At 48.9% G+C, this 21,631-nt stretch overlaps 1 protein-coding gene across 1 annotated transcript; it reads right to left on the reverse strand.

Moving 5' to 3' along the window:
* Positions 1 to 9,267: 9,267 nt before the first annotated feature.
* LIAT1 (ligand of ATE1) lies at positions 9,268 to 12,567 on the reverse strand. Its single transcript, XM_019980381.2, has 2 exons — positions 12,279 to 12,567; positions 9,268 to 9,954 (listed from the first exon to the last, which is right to left on the reverse strand). The coding sequence occupies exons 1-2, from the start codon at positions 12,562 to 12,564 to the stop codon at positions 9,500 to 9,502; spliced, it is 741 nt and encodes a 246-aa protein (XP_019835940.2). The 5' UTR covers positions 12,565 to 12,567; the 3' UTR covers positions 9,268 to 9,499.
* Positions 12,568 to 21,631: the final 9,064 nt, after the last annotated feature.

Raw genomic sequence — 21,631 nt, forward strand, 5'->3', positions numbered from 1 at the left:
TTTCTTGGAACCCAGCGTGCGATCGCTATGTACATGGGGTTCCATTATGCTATGTCTATATACTTTGTATATACTTGAAATTTTCCATACCAAAAAATTGGAAAAAGTATCTTTGTTTCTATGATACTACTGATGAAAACTTGTTTTTTAAAGAAATCAGAAAATGCATATTAGCAAAAATAAAAATCACTCCTATTTCCCTGAAAGAGAAACTGTCACTGGTTTTTGGAGACCAGCAGCTTCAGATGGTTGTTTGAATGGACCATTGCTTTTAGATGGTGGCACTGGGCTTCCCTGGTGGCTCAGATGGTAAATAACCCACTTGTCCATGCAGGAGATGCAGGCTCCATCTCTTAGTCGGGAAGATCCCTGGAGAAGAAAATGGCAACCTAATTTAGTATTCTTGCCTTGGAAATCCCATGGACAGAGGAGCCTGGTGGGCTACAGTCCATGGGGTTGCCAAAAAATCGGACGTGACTTACTAACTAAACAACAAAACTGTAAACACTATTTTCAACCTCAGAGCATAAGAAGGGGCTTTTTTTTTTGGCTCCACCCTGCATTTTGCATGATCTTAGTTCCCCAATTAGGGATAGAATCCAGGCCCCCAGCAGTGGAAGCTCAGGAGTCCTAACTACTGCTCCACTAGTGAATTCCCAGGAGGTTTCTGTTCTTTACAGTTGCTGGTTCCTTTTTCAGAATGAGAACACAGGGGTGCGGGGTGTGTGAAACCCACTGCTGGTAAATTACAAATTACTGTTTTTCTCCAGAAGCCCTGGGGCAGGTAATTAAGCTGGCAAGCACAATAACAGGATGCTTTGAACACTAGCACCATCGTTGCCAACCTGGAGAAGTTCTTACAAAGCAGTAAGCGTCCAAAGAGCGCGTTTAAGTGAGTTCTTCTATTCACTTCTTCAATATTTATTTGTATCTACCTATTTTCAAAATGAAATAGGGACGACTATAATAAAAGACACCCTCTATGTGATACAGGCATTAAAACCAGGGTAAAAGGATAAAGGCCAGATAGTGAAGTGGGGAGGGTGGGGGATCAGTAGAAAGGGACTTCACCAGAACCCAGAGGACAAAGAGCTCCTGTAATCGAGGACAAAACCTAGTCTTGAGTTTCCTTGCAAGCATGGCCAAAAAGGAAAGAAGCCTGTGTGACAGTATCTAGTATAAGGAAGTGGATCCCTAAAGGCAGGGCTCAAAGAGGACTTTAGCCCCACCTGCATATACAAGGGGCATAAAAATAAAGACCCGCGTATTCTTCCAATACCATTTCCTATTGGACTCTTGGGAAAAGCAAGGAGGGTATTTAAAACGTGCACTTAAACATACGGTAAGGGGACACAAAGATTCTGAAGCCAGGGAAGTGGAGGAAAAAACTTCTCCTCTGCCCTCTTAGGTTCATTGAACAGTGCCTGCAAATTGCACTGACAAAAGACAAATTTTCAGGAGAAAAGGAATACAATGTTTTTTTGTTGGTGGTTTATTTATTTGGCGGCACCCTGCAGCATGCAGGATCTTAGTTCCCTGACCAGGGATCGAACCCATGCACCCTGCATGGAAGCACAGAGCCCTAACCACTGGACCTCCAGGGAATTCCCAGGCATACAATGTCATTGATGTTAATATTTTTTTACATACACAGGGCTTTCACAGAAGTGAAAAGCCAAAGAAGTTAGACTCAGGACCTTACACCGTTTTAACAAAAGGTGATTAAGTTGAGAAGTGACTAGAAAAAAGGAACGGGAATTTGGGTTTCTAGAGCCAATAAACTATGGGAAAGTGACTAGGAGATAACTGGGGAAATTAGTGGCAGACAAGGATTATTTAACAAGGTCTGTTTATGCAGACTCATCTCGGTGACTCTCTGTCTCCAGTGCCAAGAGTTGCTGTCCTCATCACGGAACAGGAGGTGGAGGCCAATCTGTGCCACCTTCACAAAAGGGAACCGACTCCCTGCTTTTAGGCACATAGGGGAGAGCAAAGAGCTTCCCTTACATCTGTTGATTCTCAGTTGCCTTCGGCTCAAAATAATCCTTATACCAAAGTGGCATATTTTGGAGTGGCATATCCTAGGTGCCTTCACCAGACCATCAGGATTCAGATCCCAGCTCCATCATCTGTTATCTGTGCGACCTTAGCAAGTGCCTTAAACTTCCTGTGAAATGAGGATGAGAAGAGTTCTTTTCTCATAGACAGCTGTGTATGCTAAGACGCTTCAGTCGTGTCTGACTCTGTACGACCCCATGGACTATAGTCCACCAGGCTCCTCTATCCATGGGATTCTCCAGGCAAGAAAACTGGAGTGGGTTGCCATGCCCCACTCCAGGGGATCTTCCCAACCCAGGGATCAAACCCGTGTGTCTTACCTCCTGCTTTGGCAGGTGGGCTCTTTACCACTAGCACCGCCTGGGAAGCCTGTAGAGAGCTTATGAAGATTAAATGAGTTCATACACACAAAGTGCTTAGAACAGTACCTTCCAGGGCTCAAAGGCTATACCAGTGTTTCTTGTTTTAATTATCTTTTGGCTTGTAAGTTCACTTCCAAGAATGTACCCACAGCACCAGACACTTGCAGTAACGTGCATTTAAGGATGTTCCTCGCAGAGTTGTTCAGAATAGCCAAAAAACAGGAAACCAAGTAACCGTCCACAAAGAGGCATTGAATAAATAGTCTGTACAATGAAATACCAGCCGGTGACTCCTCACAAGATTTGCAGACACGAGAGAGAACAAGCTCCTGGAGCTGCTCAAACATCAGCGTGCACGCGAGCCACCTGGGGAGCTTGTGAAGCTGCAGGTTCTGATTCGGGAGGTCTGGGCTTGGCCCGAGGGTTGCTAACAGCCTCTAGGTCCTGTAGGTGCTGCTGGTCCCGGGTCGCTGTTTCGAGCTTCGAGGCCTTGGCACCATCGTCAACGGCAAGCCGTGGGCAGTGAGTAGCTGTAGATCAGCGTGCCTGCCTGGGGTGGGAGTGGGAGGTAGGACCCTTCCTAAGCCCTTCCCGGGGACGGTCAGAAGTGGGGTGGTGTGTGTCAAGAGTGTCAGATTTGGCCACGAACAAGTACGCAGTAGGGCCAGGAGGCCCGAAAATGTGTTTTCTCATCACTCTGGGGCCCTCCAGGGCCCAGTGGGTGGGGCCAGCTGCCTCCCCAGGTCCCCTTCTCCCCAGGAAGCTTCCCTACCAGCCAGTTCCCAGGAACGACCCACCTCCTTTCATCTATATACATCCTAGCCGGCTTCAGCCGCCGGCTCTGCCTATGAGCCCCTGTTCTGTCTTCATCGGCCTCTTTCCCTGGTGGCCAAACTCCAGGAGGGTGTGTAGTTTGGCTTCCCCGGCTTTGGGAGCCTATCTGAGGCACCACAGCACAGTGATTAAGAGCTGGACCTTTGGAAGCAGCTAGACTTGGTGTGAAATCCTAGCTCCTCCCCTGAGTGACTGTGTGCAGGTCACTTTCCCTGTCTCTGTCCTTTCCTCATGTGTAATTGGGGTTGCAACACCTCGCATCTCAGATGGAAGTGGATTGTGTTAGGTTGGGTGTGTGATGCTTATGCCACACCAGGGCAAAGAGGAGCCTGGTCCGTGGAGACGGGTATTCCCAGCATCCTGGCAGCAGTTAGCAGAGAATTGCAGACTGAGCAATGGCTTGAGAAGCATTTTCTAAAAAGACCATTGGAGACCTTGGAGCCCATCTCTTACAAACGAGTTAAGTCACTTCTCTTCAAGTCTAAACCGTGACCTGGAGATGGTGATTCCCACCCACTCAGGGGACATTTTGACTGAGGAACAAATGAGACAGAAGAACCTACAGACTAGAAAATGATCTAAGATGTTATATTGACAAGGTAGGGGGCAGGATCGGAGAAGGCAATGGCACCCCACTCCAGTGCTCTTGCCTGGAAAATCCCATAGACGGAGGAGCCTGGTAGGCTGCAGTCCATGGGGTCGCTAAGAGTCGGCACGACTGAGCGACTTCACTTTCACTTTTCACTTTCATGCATTGGAGAAGGAAATGGCAACCCACTCCAGTGTTCTTGTCTAGAGAATCCCAGGGATGGGGGAGCCTGGTGGGCTGCCGTCTATGGGGTTGCACAGTTGGACACGACTGAAGTGACTTAGCAGCAGCAGTAGCAGCAGCAGCAGAGGGCAGGAGGCAAGACACAGACCATGAAAATGTAATCTAAATAGCTACCAACATCTCTGTATGTGAGCCTAACAGGTAGAAAATGCTTAATCTTCCCTAGCACTTCCTACTCACCCAGAAGTCCCCTCAACCCTGCAGGACACAGCATCACTTTGGGATAAGTTATCAACTTAAGCATCCCCTGAGTACCGGCAGTGGGAGTCTGTAGAGCCGGATAACATAAGGCTCCTTAGGAGAAGGTGGGGTTTGGGGTTTTCCACCCTCAGGTCGAGGGGGAGGAGAAGCAGCTAGTTGAGGAGCACAGCTAATGGTGAGGGAGAGGCCAACTGTATTAGTAACAATTTTGTGTCTTCAAACAGCTTCATCACCTCACAGATTCTGTGGGTTGGGAAGCTGGGTTTCGCTCAGCTGGATGCATCTGGTTTCTGGTCTCATAGGCTGTGATCAAGGTGTCACTGGGGCATGGTCACCGCAAGGCTTAATGGGGGTAGAACCTGCTTCTGAGTTCTCTTGCTGGCTGTTGGCAGGAGACATGGATTCCTTGTCACTGGAGTCTCCCCAATTGTTTTTTTTTCCCCCCAATTGTTAACATCTTTCATGGGTTGGTACATGTGTTACAATTGATGAGCCCACGTTGATATGTTGTTATTAACCTAAGTCCACAGTTGAGGAATCGCCCTTGATGTTAGACTGTATATGGGTTTGGACAAATGTATAATAACATGTATGTGCCATGGCAGTTTCTATAGCCCTTCATCCTTCCTTCTTTCCCTCCCCCAACACATTCTCTTTCTGTAACCTCATCTTGGAAGAGACATTCCACCGCTTTTGCTGTAGTCTAGTCATTAGAGTCAACAGGTCCTTGATGCAGGAGGCGGGAGTGTGTGTGTGTGGCGGGGAGGTGCTGGCTGCAGGAGCACCTAGAGGCAGAGACCACAGAGGCATCCGTGCACCATCCACATCGAAGTCATTACATTCCTTGAACTGCCTTCCTGCAGTCTCCATGGTGGATATTCACAAGGCTCCAGCCACTCCTGGTGTAGAAACCCAGAGGCTACTCATGGTGGGAGTGTCTTAGAGTGAGCTGAGCACGTAAGCACATGCTAGCCACATGACCAGCCTTAAAGGATGAAACCCACCCCTTCCGTACCACCCAGACCAGGTGCAAATCATAAACCCGATTATTACTAAGCTGTGTTGACCAGCTCATACATTCTGCTCCAGAACAGCTCACAGACCCACCGTTACGCAGCCTTGTTCATCTTGAGTTAATAGATTCCATAGTGTTGGGCAAGGGTCAGTGGTTCTGGAGATAAGTATGCAGTCAATCCAGGTCGTTGAGATTATTGCTATGTAATCCACCTTCATGACCCTTGGTCAAGGTCTTTAAAAAATGAATCATTCTTAATCTGGAGGGTAATGAAAAAATCTACTTGGCATCTCTTTAAGGAGTCACTCTATTTTATGTAGGTTTTATATAGATTCTACGGCAGTGTGTTAGTACATGTGTTCATTAGGGTTGTCGCCTCCTGCCATGTCCCCACCACACCCTAGGTCTCTGCAGCAAATACTCCCTTTCCTTATGTGTTAGTCACTTAGTCGTGTCTGACTCTTTGTGACCCCATGGACTGCAGCCTACCAGGCTCCTCTGTCCATGGGATTCTCCAGGCAAGAATACTGGAGTGGACTGCCGTTTCCACAGGGGATTTTCCTGATCAGGGATCGAACCTGGGTCTCCTGCATTGCAGGCAGATTCTTTACCATCTGAGCTATAGGGAAGTCTGGTCCCTTTCCTTGGCCACTGTGATTTGTCCATGATGGACATATGGTATGACCTGTGCCAGGCCAGAGGTCTTCTCTGTGGTTGATATGAACACAGGAGTTCATCTTCGATGAACTATAAGGATGTCAGTGGCCATCTTTGCAACCCTGTTATGCGAACCTGCTTCTGAACATGAAGCTAATCAGGGAGGCAGAGGCAAGATGTGGAGAAACAGACAAATTTTGATGACACAGCATGACCTTCTGGATCCAGCCATGCCTGAAGCCATCTGTAACCAACCCTGGACTGTTGGCCTTACAAGTCAATCACTCCCTTTGGTCTGTAAACCAGTTTTCATTGGTTTTCAAGTTTTATTCCTTGCTACTGGAAAAGTCCTCACTGAAACAGGCTGGGTATCAGAAAGATACTTAAAACTTCTAACCCATTGTGGTTTGAGTTGGAGTCACTTCCATGCTTGTAGGAGCATTAATTCTCATTAATTCTCACCAGCTTCTTCGGTTCATATCTTGAGCACAGACTCCCATTTACTTCCAGGCTACAAGGAGGCACTTTCTTGTTTGGCCTAAAGCCCCCTCCCCTGAATGCTGGACTGTGAGACTCTCAATTCTTTCCTCCTACATTCCCTGTAATTTGTTTTGCGGTTTGTTTGAATTCTATCAGCCAGTCACTGAAGCCATGTTTTTTTTGTGTGAAGGTCACTCTTTGATGAGGTGAGTTCTGTACCATCCCCAGAATAGTCTTTGCAGTGGCTACCCCTTGCAAAGGGGTAGCTTTGTGTGGCTACCCCTTCCTAAAATATCATTGCTCAAAACTCTTTAATATAGAATGGATGCTTCCTAGGGGGCCAGGAACTATGCTGAATGCTTTATGTAATTACTCCATTTGATTCTTACAACACAGAAGTAGGAATTTGCAACCCTGTTTCCGGATGTGGCAACTAAGCCTCAGAGAGATTGAGCAATTTGTCTGAGGTCACACAGGTAGTGCATGGTGCGAAAGAGAAAAAACACAGCTCTGAGGTCAAAGCCTATCACTTCCCCCACTACCTCAGAACACCTCAGGCAGAAAGGTGACCACAGGCCCCCCCAACCCCCACCCCGCATGGCAGACAGTGCAAAGCGACCATGACTTCCTGAGGCAGCTGTGCCCTCCGTTTCCTCCATGCACTTCCCCCCACCTTGGTGGAGCCAGAGGCACAGGAAATGCCAACTCAGTTGCCCCACCCTCTGCTGTCTTTACCTTGAACCTGGTGCACCGGGCGAGGCCCAAGGCTGGGTCTTAGCACACTTCCATATCCTCCTAACCACGGAGCCGCGCCCGAGCCCTGGGGTCCCCTCTGCTCGACTCCATGGGTGCCCCACAACCCGACAGCATGGGACCAGCCTGGCCTTGGCATAGGGATGGCCCGTGCCAGGCCAGGCTGCTAACCTCATCTCCAGGGGAGGAAGCGCTCTTCTGAAAGCCTCTTCAGTGTATCTTGTAGGGTCTGGTGGCCAAGACATGAAAACCCTGACACTGGACCTTTTAAGGGGCTGCTCTGTCTGCCGGGGGCCTACATACTCGTCTCCAGAACTACACTATGAATCTATTTACTAAGATGAACAAGGCTGCGTGCCCATGGGTCTGTGAGCTATTCTGCAGCAGAATGTATCAGCCAGTCAGCACAGCTCAGAAATAATCGGGTTTATGATTTGCACCTGGCTTGGGTGGTACCGAGGGGGTGGGTTTCAACCTTTAGGGCTGGTCAGGTGGCTAGAATTGTGCCTATGTGCTCGGCTCATACCGCTTTCTCTTAAGTTTTAAATAAGCCTTCTGTGATGTTTTGTGTTGGATTTCGACTTCTTCTGAGTACCCTGCACACCTTTACCTCCTTACGTGAGGCTGGAGCCTCACGTCTACTGTGTCCCTCTCGGGGCCTGCATTGTGCTGACAGGGGTGTCCGGTGCTACCCCAGAGACCACCTCGACCTCTCAGAACCTTCCGGCTGCATCTTTGTGCCAGAGGGCAGTTCCCCCACAGGTGAGACTGGCCTCTAGCCCTCCCTCGTGTGGCAGGCTGGACATGCCCGGAAACCAGTGCCCCTCCGCCAATGCCTCTGGGGAGCACAGCACCCCGGCTCCCTCGCCCTCAGGCCGGGTCATCCTGACGGAGTTTCCCTGTGGGGTCGAGGCCTGGTTGCCTGGCATGGAGCTGGTTTACTAGTCTCCCTGGACTGGCCACTTCCCCTCCCCTGCATCCCCTCCGCTGGTCCCTCCTTCACCTCCCAGATCGTCTACTTGCGGTGGAGTCTTTGTCTGCTTCTGGAAGAACCCAGACTAAGGCAGCACATGGCCTTCACCCAGTATTTGTAGACAAGAAGAACAGTAACTTAGAACAAGTAGTACTGCGGGGCGTTTTGAATGCTCCAGAACTTGGGGGATTAGAGGAGGACCATATTGATGAGAAGCAATATTCCTTTTGAGACTTCGCATAATAACCTCCCATAGAGGATGCTCTGGAACTCCCTTATTCTGAAGGCCACAAAAGGGCGGTGAGTATATTTAACTAAAAAAGAAAAGTCTCCAGGCTAGTCAGAGCATTTTCCTTGGGCCTCTGAAAATATGCTGTGTGGGGAATTTTACCCATGAAATTAGTTTAAGATTTGGAACTGAGGAACTTCCCTGGTGGCTCAGACTGTAAAGAATTTGCCTGCAATGCAGGAGACCCAGGTTTGATCCCTGGGTTGGGAAGATCCCCTGGAGGAGGATATGGCAACCCACTTCCGTATTCTTACCTGGAGAATCCCATGGACAGAGGAGCCTGACGGGCTACAGTTCATAAGGTCACAAAGAGTAGGACAGGACTGAGCGACTAACACTAGAATTGAGGGACTTCCCTGGCGGTCCAGTGGATAAGAATCCGCCTTCCAGTGCAAGGGACCTGGGTTTGATTCCTGGTTGGGGAACTAAGATTGCCCAGGCTCGGCAGGGGGAAACTAAGCCCAGGAGTCACAACTAGAGAGGAGCCTGAGCACCAAATGAAAGATCCGAGTGCCATAACTAAGACCCAATGGCAGCCAAATAAATATTTTTTAAAAATAGATTTAGAATTGATACTATCTACCCACTTTGTCCTTTTTTTTGTGGGTGGAGGAGACTATAGATAGCTAACTGTGATGGGAAATTAAATAACAAAGTGATGCCAGCTTATTTGAGAAAAAAAGGACATTCGGAAGAGAATTTTGTTCATTGACCTGCTTAACACTCTTAAGGAGCTGTGGCTTTCCTGGGCCATTGAAAGACATCTTGGTAGAAGGCGAACTGAGCTCATCAACCCACCAGACACCTGCTTCCTTCAGAGATAAGTCTGATTTCCTTTTATTTATGTATAGACATAGTTCTAACACATAGACTGGTGGGAAGGATAAATCATAAGCTTGTCCGGGTCATGGGTGGGCTTTGGCTCCAGCAGAGCAGCAGGGAAGTCGGAGCGGAGGAGCTTCGGGATAAGATTTCCTTCTCCCATCCAAGTATTAACCAGGCCCTACCCCACTTGACTTCCGAGATCAGATGAGACTGGGCACATTCAGGGTGGTATGGCCGTAGACATGAGGTTTCCTTCTGAGCAGTGGCTGGGGCCCTCGGCCGTCAGCTGCCCGCTGCTGCCACTGTCCTGATCCGAGAAGAAGGCTGGGTCCTCGGGGGTCTCCGAGGCACCGGGGTCAGAGTGGAAGCCCTTCAGGGCCCAAATTCGGTACCGCTTCCTCCGGTTCAGCTTGTAAATGCGAATCCTTTCCTTCTCGGCCTCTGGATCGGCGAGAATGCCATCCCAGCGCAGACTTTCATTGACCCGGTTGGAAAGGGTCTCTTCTATTTCAACAAAGCGGGGGAGACTTACAGTGGTGGAGTAGGAGAAGAGCTTGCTTTCATCCCTGTTCTGTCTGTGCTCTGGCCCCGGGCCGTGATCTTTACTGGGACCTAATATGTCATGGAAGGTTGGAGACAGCTGCTGAGTCTTCATGCCTTGACTCTGATGTTTATCTGCTGAGCAGATAGGCAGCGTTAGCCTCTGTGATACTTGCCCTGAGCCCGCTCAAGGGTGATGCCCAAACCACCAAAGATGAAATGAGAGGGCACTGGAGGCCCCTCCTTACCTAGGGCTCAGGTGGGCAAGCCCACCAGCCCCATACATACCCACTGCCTATAGGCTTTGGGTTGTCATGTTGGGGAGGGAGGAACCATTTACTGAGCACATACTATGAGCCAGGTCCCCTTGTGGAAAGGCTATCTGCCCTGTTTTCCAGGTGAGGAAACAGACGCCAAAAGCCTCCGTCACTTTCCAGTGTCACATAGCAGGTGGCAGAGCTTGGACCTGAACGCGGGCCTGACTCCCAGCGCCGGGTTCTTTCCGCACAGATCCCCAACTCACCTCTGCATTGCTCGCCAAGGTACTGCCCAGTTCTGGGAGCCTGTGACTTACCCCTAGTCTAGACACTTTTATGACGGAAGAAATGGAGAACAACAGAAAAACTTCCTAAATCTGACTATGGAAAGCATTCTGCCAAGCCAGGAAATACTTCTGCTGGTGGCGTATATGATTCTTTTGAAATATTAATAGCACTTCTGAATTACATAATGTGCATATAAAATACTACATGTTGTGATTCTTTCTTCAGCTCATCCTATTTTGGGGGGAGACAGAGAGGAATCTCCCTCCCCCCACCAAAAGAAGAAAGAGAGAAAAGGAGAGAAGGGAGAAAGAAAATGCTCTCTTGGCATTCCTATACCTTCCACTTCCCCAAAACTATTTGGTGTCCCCTGCTGACAGTAAGAGGTACATGCCACTGTAATTTTTAGAGTCAGAAGCTAAGCTGAAAAAGATAATAAATTTCCTAATCTGTTTGGCAGGTACACCTGGAGCTTATTGACTTAAACTCCAGAATTGTTTTCTTGCCTCTTTATGATGATTCCACCCGGAGAAGTAATTGTAATCCGCCCATCCCCCACTTCTCCAAACTACAAGGGAAGGCTGCTACATCTTGGCCTCCAGCTTGCCCGGGGAGTCAGCTTTGCACAAAGGCCAGGGCCCAGAGACTTGAACCCAGGACTAACTACGCTAGAGGTAAGGGGCACTGATCCACATCCCTGATAGCAAGAGCCCCCACAGTGGACCACACACAACTGACAAAAGAGATTTACAGCACCCATGGACAGGCGCATTCCACATCACGTTGCACTCTTTCCACAAATGAGCGCTCAGGACCTTTGTGGAGTCCCTAGGGAGTTCTCTGAGCGAAGCATGGTAAGCCTGTGGGCTCTGTGGGTTTGCGGCCGCTGTTGGCGGGTGTGTTTCTGTGATGTGTCCACAGGGAAACCAGAAGCGAGAATCCCATGCGTATAGTTGTATGTGTCTGGGGGTAGGAGGGGTCTAGGCAGGTGAGTGTGCAGCCTGTGAGTGTGTGCCTGCTGGCTGTCTATGCTTTAGTGATTATACTAAAGTCATTATACTTTAGTGATTATTTGGTGATTATACTGATAGAAGGGGGTGTTGTTGAGGGTGCTGAGGATGATAAAAAGTGTGTAGCAATGCCTGGTGTGATGGTGTTTGTGTGCAGTCAAAGGTTGGCCTTGGCAGGTGAGAGAAGTGGAAGGGCGGTCTGTACAGGGAGTGTACCCTGTATTATATGCACTTCCTGGGTATCTCTGGAGGAGGGTGTGGCAACCCGCTCCAGTGTTCTTGCCTGGAGAATCCCCATGGACAGAGGAGCCTGGAGGGCTACAGTCCATCAGGTCTCAGAGGCGGACACGACCAAGCCACTGAGCACACACAGCACCCAGAGGCAGGAGCCCCTAACGAATGAGGCTGGAAGGCAAGAGCCTGTGTTTCCATGTGCGCCTGAGACAATAGGTCACAGTGCCTCACTACCTGTGGGTGGGGAAAGTCTGTGGATGAGGATAAAGGCATCGCTGTAGGAGAGCTTGAGGGTTTTGTGCGGAAGGTAAGGATGATCAGGATTTTGAGTTTGGACTGAGGGATTAGAAAGATGAGTGTCTGTATAAAACTAGGAGTCACTGTGGGGCTGGGAGGCTCTGTGGGGGTGTTTCTGTGTGGGGTTGAAGGTCTCCATAGGTGTTGAGAACTCTCGACGCAGGATTTGGGGTCTCTGTGGACGTGGCTGGTCTCTATGGGAAAGGCTGGCGCCTCATCGTGCGGGGAGCCAGAGGACCTCTGATTAGTACCGACGAGTTTCTGTCTCTGGGCTGAACTGGTCCTCGAGTAGATGGGGTTCTCAGGGGTGGGGTGGGTGTCCTCGGAGAATTTCAGGTGTGGGAGCTGAGGCTGCCGCGCTAGCTGCTCCTCTTACCGTCCCCCTTGCCCGACCTCTTTGTCTTTTTCTTCTTTTTTTTCTTCTTCATCTTCCGTTTGGTCAGTTCTGAGGTGCAGCCCGCGATGGGGGGCAATCTGGAGCCCTGCGAGGCCGCCATGCAGCCCTCTCGCTCCTCCTCGTCCTCGCCGTCCTCCGACGCCCGGGCCCCACAGCCGCCGTCCATCCGCCCGCGGGACCGCTCCCCCGCACCTCGGGCAGCTGGAGACCTGCGGCCGCTGAGCCCTTGGCTTCCGGCGGCCCGGGAAGGGCCACGCGTCTCCATGGCAACTGCAGCGCCTGCGCAACCCAGAGGCTGTGGCCGGGGAGCCGCGGGCGGGGCGGACTGCATACGCGCGCCTGCGTAGCTCAGCCTTTGTGCTTGACTTGGTCGGCGCTAAAGGGAAGATTCTAAACACTTGGGTGGACACACATCTTCCACTCCTGTGCCTTTTTAAATGCTATGTGTTATCTGCTACACTTTTATCTCCCAAGTTCAATTTTGTACGTCCGCCTTGGCCTTTCAACCCCCTCATGTCCAAAGAAACTCGTTTCTTTATCAGTCTTGATCTCAGTGAACAGGAACAGCTGGGCAGGCCAGAGTCATGGCTGTCTTCCTTGGTCTCACTCTCTCCCTGTACAATGAGCTAGGCTAGGGCTGACCACCATGCCTGGGACTTGAACTCTGGACCTCTTTCCTAAATAGTCTCTGCTTCCAAACCCTTCCCACACAGTCTTTATCCACGCAGTGGCTAGAAAGAACTTTTAAAGACCATGACACAATTTCACTTTCTGGCTTAAAACTCTCCAGGGGGACCCTGTTGCAAGTCAGATCAAGACTGAACTTTAGTGTGGCTTACAAGATGGAATCTGTCACCTTTTTCCAGGTTTATCCACCAGTTTGTATTTCCTCAAAATGGCTGCAATAACCCCTCAGGCTCGTCTAGAATCTTTCCTCTGTCTCTCATCCGCTGTCAGGCTCCCTAATGTATCCCATACAGCTGTGCACACAGTGAGTGCTTGGAACCTGCCCCTTGACTGTCTGCTTTTGTCCCCAGGAGCTAAGTGAAGTGTAAATGACAGAGGTCCTTTGTGCAGATGACCGCCTGCTAGTGGAGATGTCTGGGGTTTGCTTTCCAGACACCCCACCTGCTGACTCTGGTGCTGGCAGACAGGTGTTTACAAAGACCAGCCGCCCTCCTTTTCCGAGAAAGGCTGACCTGTCTTTCCTCTCAGCTGGTCCTCTTTGCCCTGTGCTGTGCTTAGTCACTCAGTCGTATCCAACTCTTTGAGACCCTGTAGACTGTAGCCCACCAGGCTCCTCTGTCATGGGGATTCTCCAGGCAAGAATAGTGGAGTGGGTTACCATGCTCTTCTCCAGGGGATCTTCCCAACCCAGGGATCAAACCCAGGTCTCCTGCATTGCGGGCAGATTCTTTACCATCTGTGCCACTAGGGAAGCCCAAGAATACTGGGAAGCCCTGGTCCTCTTTGCCTGGATGTTTATCTGGCAGGAGGTAGTTGGCACTTCTCTTCCCGATTTTCCTGAAGGTTGCATCAAGGTCATGGTGAGCCAGCCAGTCAGCTTCGAGACAGGAAATTGACCTCCAGCAAAGGAATACAGTTTGGGGAATAATTATAAAAATCCCTTGTGAATAGAGATGGGGCAAGTATGCTCCTGTTTAGTAGATGAGGAGACAAACAGATGCAAAGTGACTTGCTCACCTCTCATGCTAATTAGCCCCCAAGTTGGGCCCGAAATCCACATTCTCAGTTTTACATCCAGCATCTTACACGGGAAAACAATTGACTTCACAATGATGTTCACTGACCAACAGAAGAGATGATAGCATTTTCATTATTTGTTTCAGCTTCCTTGTTTGTACTTTCTCTTTGTGGTTTCTGTGGCTGTTATGAGCAGAGAGGAGCTAAGGTTTCTGTCTCTATAAGGATCATGCTTTCCCCTTTGGCCAGTGCTGACATAGGAATGCTTGGGTAGAGCTAGCAGCTTTTTCCTTCTGGCTGACTTTTCAGCGTGGGTCCCCCAGCTGGCTGGGCTGCTGGTTCCAACTCTCTGCTCTTTCCTGCCCACTTTCTCCATGCTGTCAGCTCCTTACCCAAGGTAAACAGGCATTGTCCACTTCTAAGCAGCACCAGCCTGAGACTTGGGCAAGTGGGGTCTCTGCCCCAGGCCTCATGCTTCACAGGACACCGCTCTGACTCTCCCCCCGCTCCACCTACCACGTGCAGCTATATCCCTCCCCAAGGGACAGGAAGTCTGTGGAATCAAGGAGTCCTGCCCACCCAGCACCTCCCATTCCTCCTTCCACAGGCAGCCCGCAGTCTGAGTACCTGGCACCTTGGAATTTCTTGCCTAAATGACTCCTGCCTGCTTATAGGGCACAATTGTGTCCCAGTCCTGGGTCCATCCTCTTGAGTAGCCCTAGGTCAAGGGCAGCATAGGTGAAATCAGCAGGCAGGCTGAGATGTCCAGACCTGTGCATTCAAGGCCGTTCTCAGTACAGGATAGGAGTTGGAAGAGGAGGTGGCAGGCCGTGGGCTGGGTGCAGAACCTCAAAGAGTTGGAAATTCTAAACTTAAATCTGGCCTTCCAGACTGGTATGAAGGCTACTTGACAAAGTAAGAAGACAGTATTTCTTTTTCTTTCCCGACCCAGGGGTCGAACCTGGGTCTCCTGCATTGCAGGCAGATTCTTTACTGTGTGAGCCACCAGAGAAGCCTTGATTTTCTTTGATTACTTATTTATTTTTGCCTGTGTCTTAGTTGCATGTAGTCTCGCATTGTGGAGCACGGACTTCTCTAGTTGTGTTGTGGGACTGAAAGCATGTAACCTTCGTTGCCCTGCAGTATGCAGGATCTTAGTTTCCCCACCATGGATCCAACCTGCATCCCCAGTATTAGAAGGCAGATTCATAGCCACTGGATCACCAGGGAAGTCCTAGGAAGACAGTATTTATGTTATTTAACAGTATGTTAATTTACTTTATCACTTTTAATATTTAGCCATACGGTACGTGGGCTTCCATCTACTTTTGCCCTGGGCTTTGCAACTGTTAAAAGCATGCTTGCTCTATTTTTCCTCCTTTTATCAGCCACTCCAACTGCTTCCTGATTTCCACCTCATTCCTCATGGTATCTTAACAAAAGAAAAAGAAAAATCCTATAACATATTAAGTAAATTACATTATATCCAGATGGCAGAGTACTTGGGAGCTTCTAAAATAAAATGAGGTACCTGGTTCAGGCTGATTCAGGACAAAGGGCAAGAACATGTGTGCGGAGAAAAAGCAGAGTGATGGGAAGGGGCTGCTAACCGCTGCTACCCTCTCCTCACTCCCCTCCAGCCGCACTGGCCCACTGACTTACTCACTGCCTTGTTATTTCTCCTGCACATCCAGACGTCTCAGGTCTTTGAATTCCTGCTCCCTCCCCCTGAACACTCTTGCTCTAGACATCCTGCCTTCATCCTGAAGGGTACTAGAATATGTCACCTCCAAACATACCTCTTGACACAGGGTCTGGGTGCTTTTTAGATGTGATTGTCCGTTCCTCAAGTCTGGGCCATTTCTGCTTGTCAGTTCTTATGACAAATCCCAGGAAACTGAGATCTGCATAGGCAATTCTTTTTAAAAATTGATTTTGTTTTTAATTGGAGGATAATTACCTTACAAGGAAAGTTATGACCAACCTAGATATCATATTAAAAAGCACAGATATTACTTTGCCAACAAAGGTCCATCTAGTCAAGGCTATGGTTTTTCCAGTGGTCATGTATGGATGCGAGAGTTGGACTGTGAAGAAGGCTGAGCGCTGAAGAATTGATGCTTTTGCACTGTGGTGTTGGAGAAGACTCTTGAGAGTCCCTTGGACTGCAAGGAGATCCACCAGTCCATCCTAAAGGAGACCAGTCCTGGGTGTTCAGTGGAAGGACTTATGCTGAGGCTGAAACTCCCATACTTTGGCTACCTCATGCGAAGAGTTGACTCATTGGAAAAGACCCTGATGCTGGGAGGGATTGGGGGCAGGAGGAGAAGGGGACGACAGAGGATGAGATGACTGGATGGTATCACCGACTCGACGGACATGAGTCTGAGTGAACTCTGGGAGTTGGTGATGGACCGGGAGGCCTGGCATGCTGCGATTCATGGGGTCACAAAGAGTCGGACACGACTGAGCAACTGAACTGAACTGAACTGATAGTGATGGTTTCTGGCATACATCAACATGAATCAGCCGCAGTGCACAGGCGCTCTGTCTGCAGGCCCTTCCCCACACCGTCCGTGGTTAGGTGCTGTGCAGTTGAGGAGCTGAAGCCTCTCTTGGGACGTTTTTGTTTTTTCTTACTGCACTGGGCCTTGGTTGTGGCACATGGGGTCTTTGACCCTCGTTGTGGCCTGTGGTATCTTTAGTTGCAGCATGTGAATGCTTAGCTGTGGCCCGTGGGATCTAGTTCCCTGACCAGGGCTGGAACCCTGGGCCCTGTGAACTGGCAGCATGGAGTCTTAGCCACTGGACCACGAGGGAAGTCCGTCTCTTGAGACTTTAGTTTCCTTCAGAACATTCTCTGATGCTGTCCACACCTTGGCCCCCAGGCTATTTCCGGAACTCAAAGATCTAAATTTCTTCCTGTATTTAGTTGTGGTGGATTTATGCCACCATCTCTATAGGAAGCGTCTCAAGGGCTTCCCTGCCTAAGCAAAGGAAGATCTTTTTGTGCATCGAGGTCCAGGCCTTGTTGGCTGCCTGCTGAACAGCTGCCCCCGTGCTCACCTCTGTGGGCTGCTATTAAACTCCAAATCCTGGAGGCCTGTTGGTTCTGAGATGATGGGGGAGCCCCAAGATTCCAACTCCCCAGGAACATTTCTAGAAAGTGTTAAAGAAAAACAAAACTGGGTAATAGGAAGTGGTGGTAAAGACAGATTTTATTCAGTACTCCTGCAGCAGGAGAAAGAGACTTCTTTAGCCTAGAAATGAGCTTGGTTCTGATCTATACAGAGGGGACCTGGCCTTCTTAAAGAGAGAACCAGGGAACAGGGAAGGAGAGTGGGTGAGGACTCAAGCAGAGTCAAGACAGTAAAAAATTACAAAAAAAGCAGATGAGTAGTCAACCCCAAATGTTCATTAGAAGGACTGATGCTGAAGCTCCAGTACTTTGGCCACCTGATGCAAAGAGCCAACTCATTGGAAAAAAGCCTTATGCTGGGAAAGACTGAGGGCAGGAGGAGAAGGGGGCAGCAACGGATGAGATGACTGGATGGCATCACCGACTCAATGGGCATGAGTTTGAGCAGACTCAGGGATAAAGTAAAGGACAGGGAAGCCTGGCTTGCTGCAGTTCATGGGGTTACAAATAGTCTGAGATGAATGAGCGAGTAAACAACAAGATGAGTACTCAGTATCAGTATGATCAGGCCATCTTAGCCTGGTGACTGGCCCTTCACCAAGATACCTACTTACAGACTGAGACACGGGAGCCCCATCCTTCCTGATGGTTATATTTCAAAGGAATGGCTCCCAGGTTTTTGAGAAGACACTCCTGGGTTCCAGGAGATACACATACATCTCAAAGGCATAGAGAAAGGATTTACAACAACAAGTGTTCAAAATAAATGCTCTAAGAAAATGGAGGCAAGGCGTCTACCTGAAGGTGTTGGCTGGAACAAATGGTAAATTCCCTTGGCATACATGGGCTTTCTCAGACAGAAACTCAAGTGGCGATGGGGTGGGCTGGGTCATGGCAGGGACACCGTGGCCTTAGGCTGCTAGACGCCAGGCTAGATTATTTTTTCAGGGCTCTGTGTGTGGGAGGGTGGACAAAATCATTTGTGTTGAGAGATGCAGTTCTTATAGGCCACAGTTGAGGTCTTGTTGAGAAGTAGGCTTAGAGAAACCTGATGAAAGTTTGGTCAGAGTGAAGTCGCTCAGTTGTGCCCGACTCTTTGCAACCCCATGGACTGTAGCCTACCAGGATGCTCCATCCATGGAATTTTCCAGGCAAGAGTATTGGAGTGGGTTGCCATTTCCTTCTCCAGGGGATCTTCCCATTACCGTCTGAGCCACCAGGGAACCTCTTGGTCAAAGGAAGAGCCTTTTTCAAAAGGAAGGTGGGGACTTCTCTGGTGGTCCAATGGTTAAGACTCTGCGTTTCCACTGGGGAGCTAAATTCCTGCATGCCATGCAGTGCAGCTAAAAAAAAAAAGTGGAAGTCAGGGAGGTCATCTTTGCAGTTTGAGAGTTTAAGAAGCCAAGAGTGAGGTTTCTGGGTCTTCCACCTGATTAAGGTAGTCAGAGGGTGCCGGCCAACGTGGTCCTGGATCACTAAGGACACTCAGAAATCCCTGGGCTCTCGGGGACGTCTTGCCACCTAACTCGTCCACACAGATGCCTCTCCCCCACCCCATTTCCAGTCTTCTGAAAGTGTCATAGGAAACATACAGAAGCAGCTATGGCTTTTTGAACCAAAAGAAACATCACCTGCCTTGAAGTAAGAAGAGAGCTTGAGCTTTAATCACTGATTTGTGTCAGTGTGTCTCTGGGCACATAAATGAACACACCTATAACCCGAGGACAGGACTACTGTGCCACGGATTATTATATCAATCAGTGGTGCTTGCAAATATATATGCCTTTTATTCATAAAGTCTTCCTTTATCTGTGGGAGTAAATCCATATAAGCCAATATCTATTTACCTTTTCCTCTTAAGACTCAGTAGAAAAGGGGCATGTCTTCTTCGCACACATGCACATAGATTGCTGATTCTTTTACTTCTTTTTTTTTTTGGCTGCACCACAGGGCATGTTCCTCTACCAGGGATCAAACCCACGCGCCCTGTTGGAAGCGTGGAGTCTTAACCACTGGGCCATCAGGGATCAAACCCATGCGCTCTGTTGGAAGAACAGTCTTAACCACTGGGCCATCAGGGAAGTCCCTCGTTACTTCCTGAGGTGTGTGCATGTATGCTCAATTGTGTCTGACTCTCTGAGACCCCCATGGACTGTAGCCCCTGGGGCTTCTCCGTTCATGAAATTCTCCAGGCAAGAATACTGGAGTGGTTGCCATTTCCTCCTACAGAGGCTCCTCTTGACTTGGGAATTGAACTCAAATTTCCTGCATTGCAGGCAGACTCTTTACCTGCTGAGCCATCAGGGAAGCCCTACTTCTTAATGGTGCCTCAGAATTCAAGGACCTGAGACTGGCAGTGATTGGCCAGCTGTAATCTGCATCCTGGGCAGGGGGTCTGGGACCCCTCTCATGCCAATCCCAACCCCTAACTCTGGGCTCATTTTCTTCTCTGCCTCCCCACTCACCACTCCCCACCTTTCAACACTCCCTTTCTTGCCTTCCGTGTGCCCTCTACGTGCAGTGTCCTTCCCCATCTGGCCTGTCTGGCCAACTCCTACTCTACTGAGTCTCTGGACAAGGGTTTCCTCTGAAAAGCCCCATCTGAGCCCTGCCACACTGTAGTTCACGCCTCTGCATTTCTTTTGTATCTGATGCAGCCACAGGGGTTGGGTAGCATAATGGCTCTGCTACTAGCTGGCTGTATGACCTTGGGCAAATCCCTTAAAGTGTTCCTAGCAGTAAATTGGAGATAAATAATGTCCTACTTCCATGGCACCTGTCTCCCGTGAAATCACTACCCAGTAGGCAGCAGGTTACAGCTTGCACACCATTGTCCAGAGACGATTTCTTTACGTTTCTGTTTTTCCCACTGAACTATGAGCTTCTTGAAGACCAGGCATTTTACCCATTTCCTCAAGTAGCAGATTTCAATGTCCCTCCAAGTCACATACCTGCTGCGGTCTCAGGAACACCAAGCCTTTTTGGCAGCACATGGCAGGGGTGGAACAAAGCAGCTAAAGAAAATTTGGGAGAGAACTGTTAATATCTATGATGTCAGTTGGGGCTCCCCCAAGCCTGGAAATCAAAGCAGGACCCATCCGTAATAGGAAGCACTTATTCTCCTAAGGCTCCTTGCCTTGGGACCTATCCTTCCTATTCTGCACTCTCAATAACTCAATACTTGGACTTCCCTGGCAGTTCCATGGTTAAGAATTCGCCTGCGAATGGAGGGGACACAGGTTCGATCCTTGGTCCTGCAAGATTCCACATGCCGCGGGGCAACTAAACCCACGTGCTGCAGCTACTGAAGCCCACACACCCTAGAGTCTGTGCTCCACAAAAGAGAACCCACCGCAGCAAGAAGCCTGAGCACTGCAGTGAAGACGAGCACAGACAAAAATTAATTAATTAATAAAAGAAAACCTTAAACGACTCAACACTTTGAGCTGTCCACCAAAATCAACTCACAAGGAAGTGTCAGAAAGATAAGTAGGCTTCACTGAGGACTTTTTAGGGGAGCTAACCATTTTTTCTTCTGCAATGTCTAATCTGCCATTAATCCCATTCAGTGTATTTTTTATCTCATTGTAGTTTTTATGTCTAGAAGTTCAATTTGGGTAATTTTTTTAAGCTACCGTATCTATACCTAAACTTTCCTCTAGCTTCTTGAACTTACAGAATATGATCTTAATAACTGTTTCAATGCCCTTGCCTACTAATTCTGCCGTCTGTGTCATGCCTGAGTCAGTTTCAATTAATTGAGTTTGCTCTTCACTATGAGTTGCATTTTCCAGCTTCTTTGTGTGCCTAGTCATTTTTTCTTGGATGCCAGATATTGCGAATTTTACCTTGTTGGGTACAGGATATTTTTGAATTCCTATAAATGTTTTTGAAATTTGTTGTGGCAATTAACTTGCTTGGAAAGAGCTTGATCCTTTCCAATCTTGAATTTAAGCTTGCTTAAGTGGAACCAGAACTGGATTTCTGGATCCAGTCTAAGGTGAATTTTTTCCTAGTATCAAAGTAAGGCCTTTCTTAGTATTCTTCTTCTTTTTTTTTTTTTAATGTGGACCATTTTTAAAGGCTTTATTGAATTTGATACAATATTGCTTCTGTTCTATGTTTTGGGGTTCTGGCCATGAAACATGTGGGATCTTAGCTCCCAAACCAGGGATCGAACCCACACTCCCTGAATTGGAACGTGAAATCTTAACCACTGGACCGTCGGGGAAGTAAGTCCCTTTCTTAGTATTCTAATTAGTGGCCCCTGAACTGTGATGTTTTCCACTTTGGCTGCTGAAAACAGATATTATTCCAGCCCTGTGTGGGCACCAGGCGCTGTTCCCACTAATCCTTTCAGGTGGTTCATCCCCGCTGCCCCCCCAACCCTCACGTCATTTTCTCAAACACCTGTGCTGAGCAGTACTCACTAAATACTTGAGGAGCATTTTCTGTAGACCTCTAGGTTTCTCTCTCTCTCTGCATGTCT

The sequence above is a fragment of the Bos indicus genome, chromosome 19 (genome assembly GCF_029378745.1).
Source record: "Bos indicus isolate NIAB-ARS_2022 breed Sahiwal x Tharparkar chromosome 19, NIAB-ARS_B.indTharparkar_mat_pri_1.0, whole genome shotgun sequence".
Lineage (NCBI taxonomy): Eukaryota > Metazoa > Chordata > Mammalia > Artiodactyla > Bovidae > Bos > Bos indicus.

Excerpts from the sequence above, each read along its gene's own strand:
- LIAT1 (XM_019980381.2), bottom strand. The coding sequence starts at position 12,564 with ATGGAGACGCGTGGCCCTTCCCGGGCCGCCGGAAGCCAAGGGCTCAGC. Across the intron at positions 9,955-12,278 it reads GAGGTCGGGCAAGGGGGACG|ATAAACATCAGAGTCAAGGC; the intron begins GTAAGAGGAGCA and ends TCTGCTCAGCAG.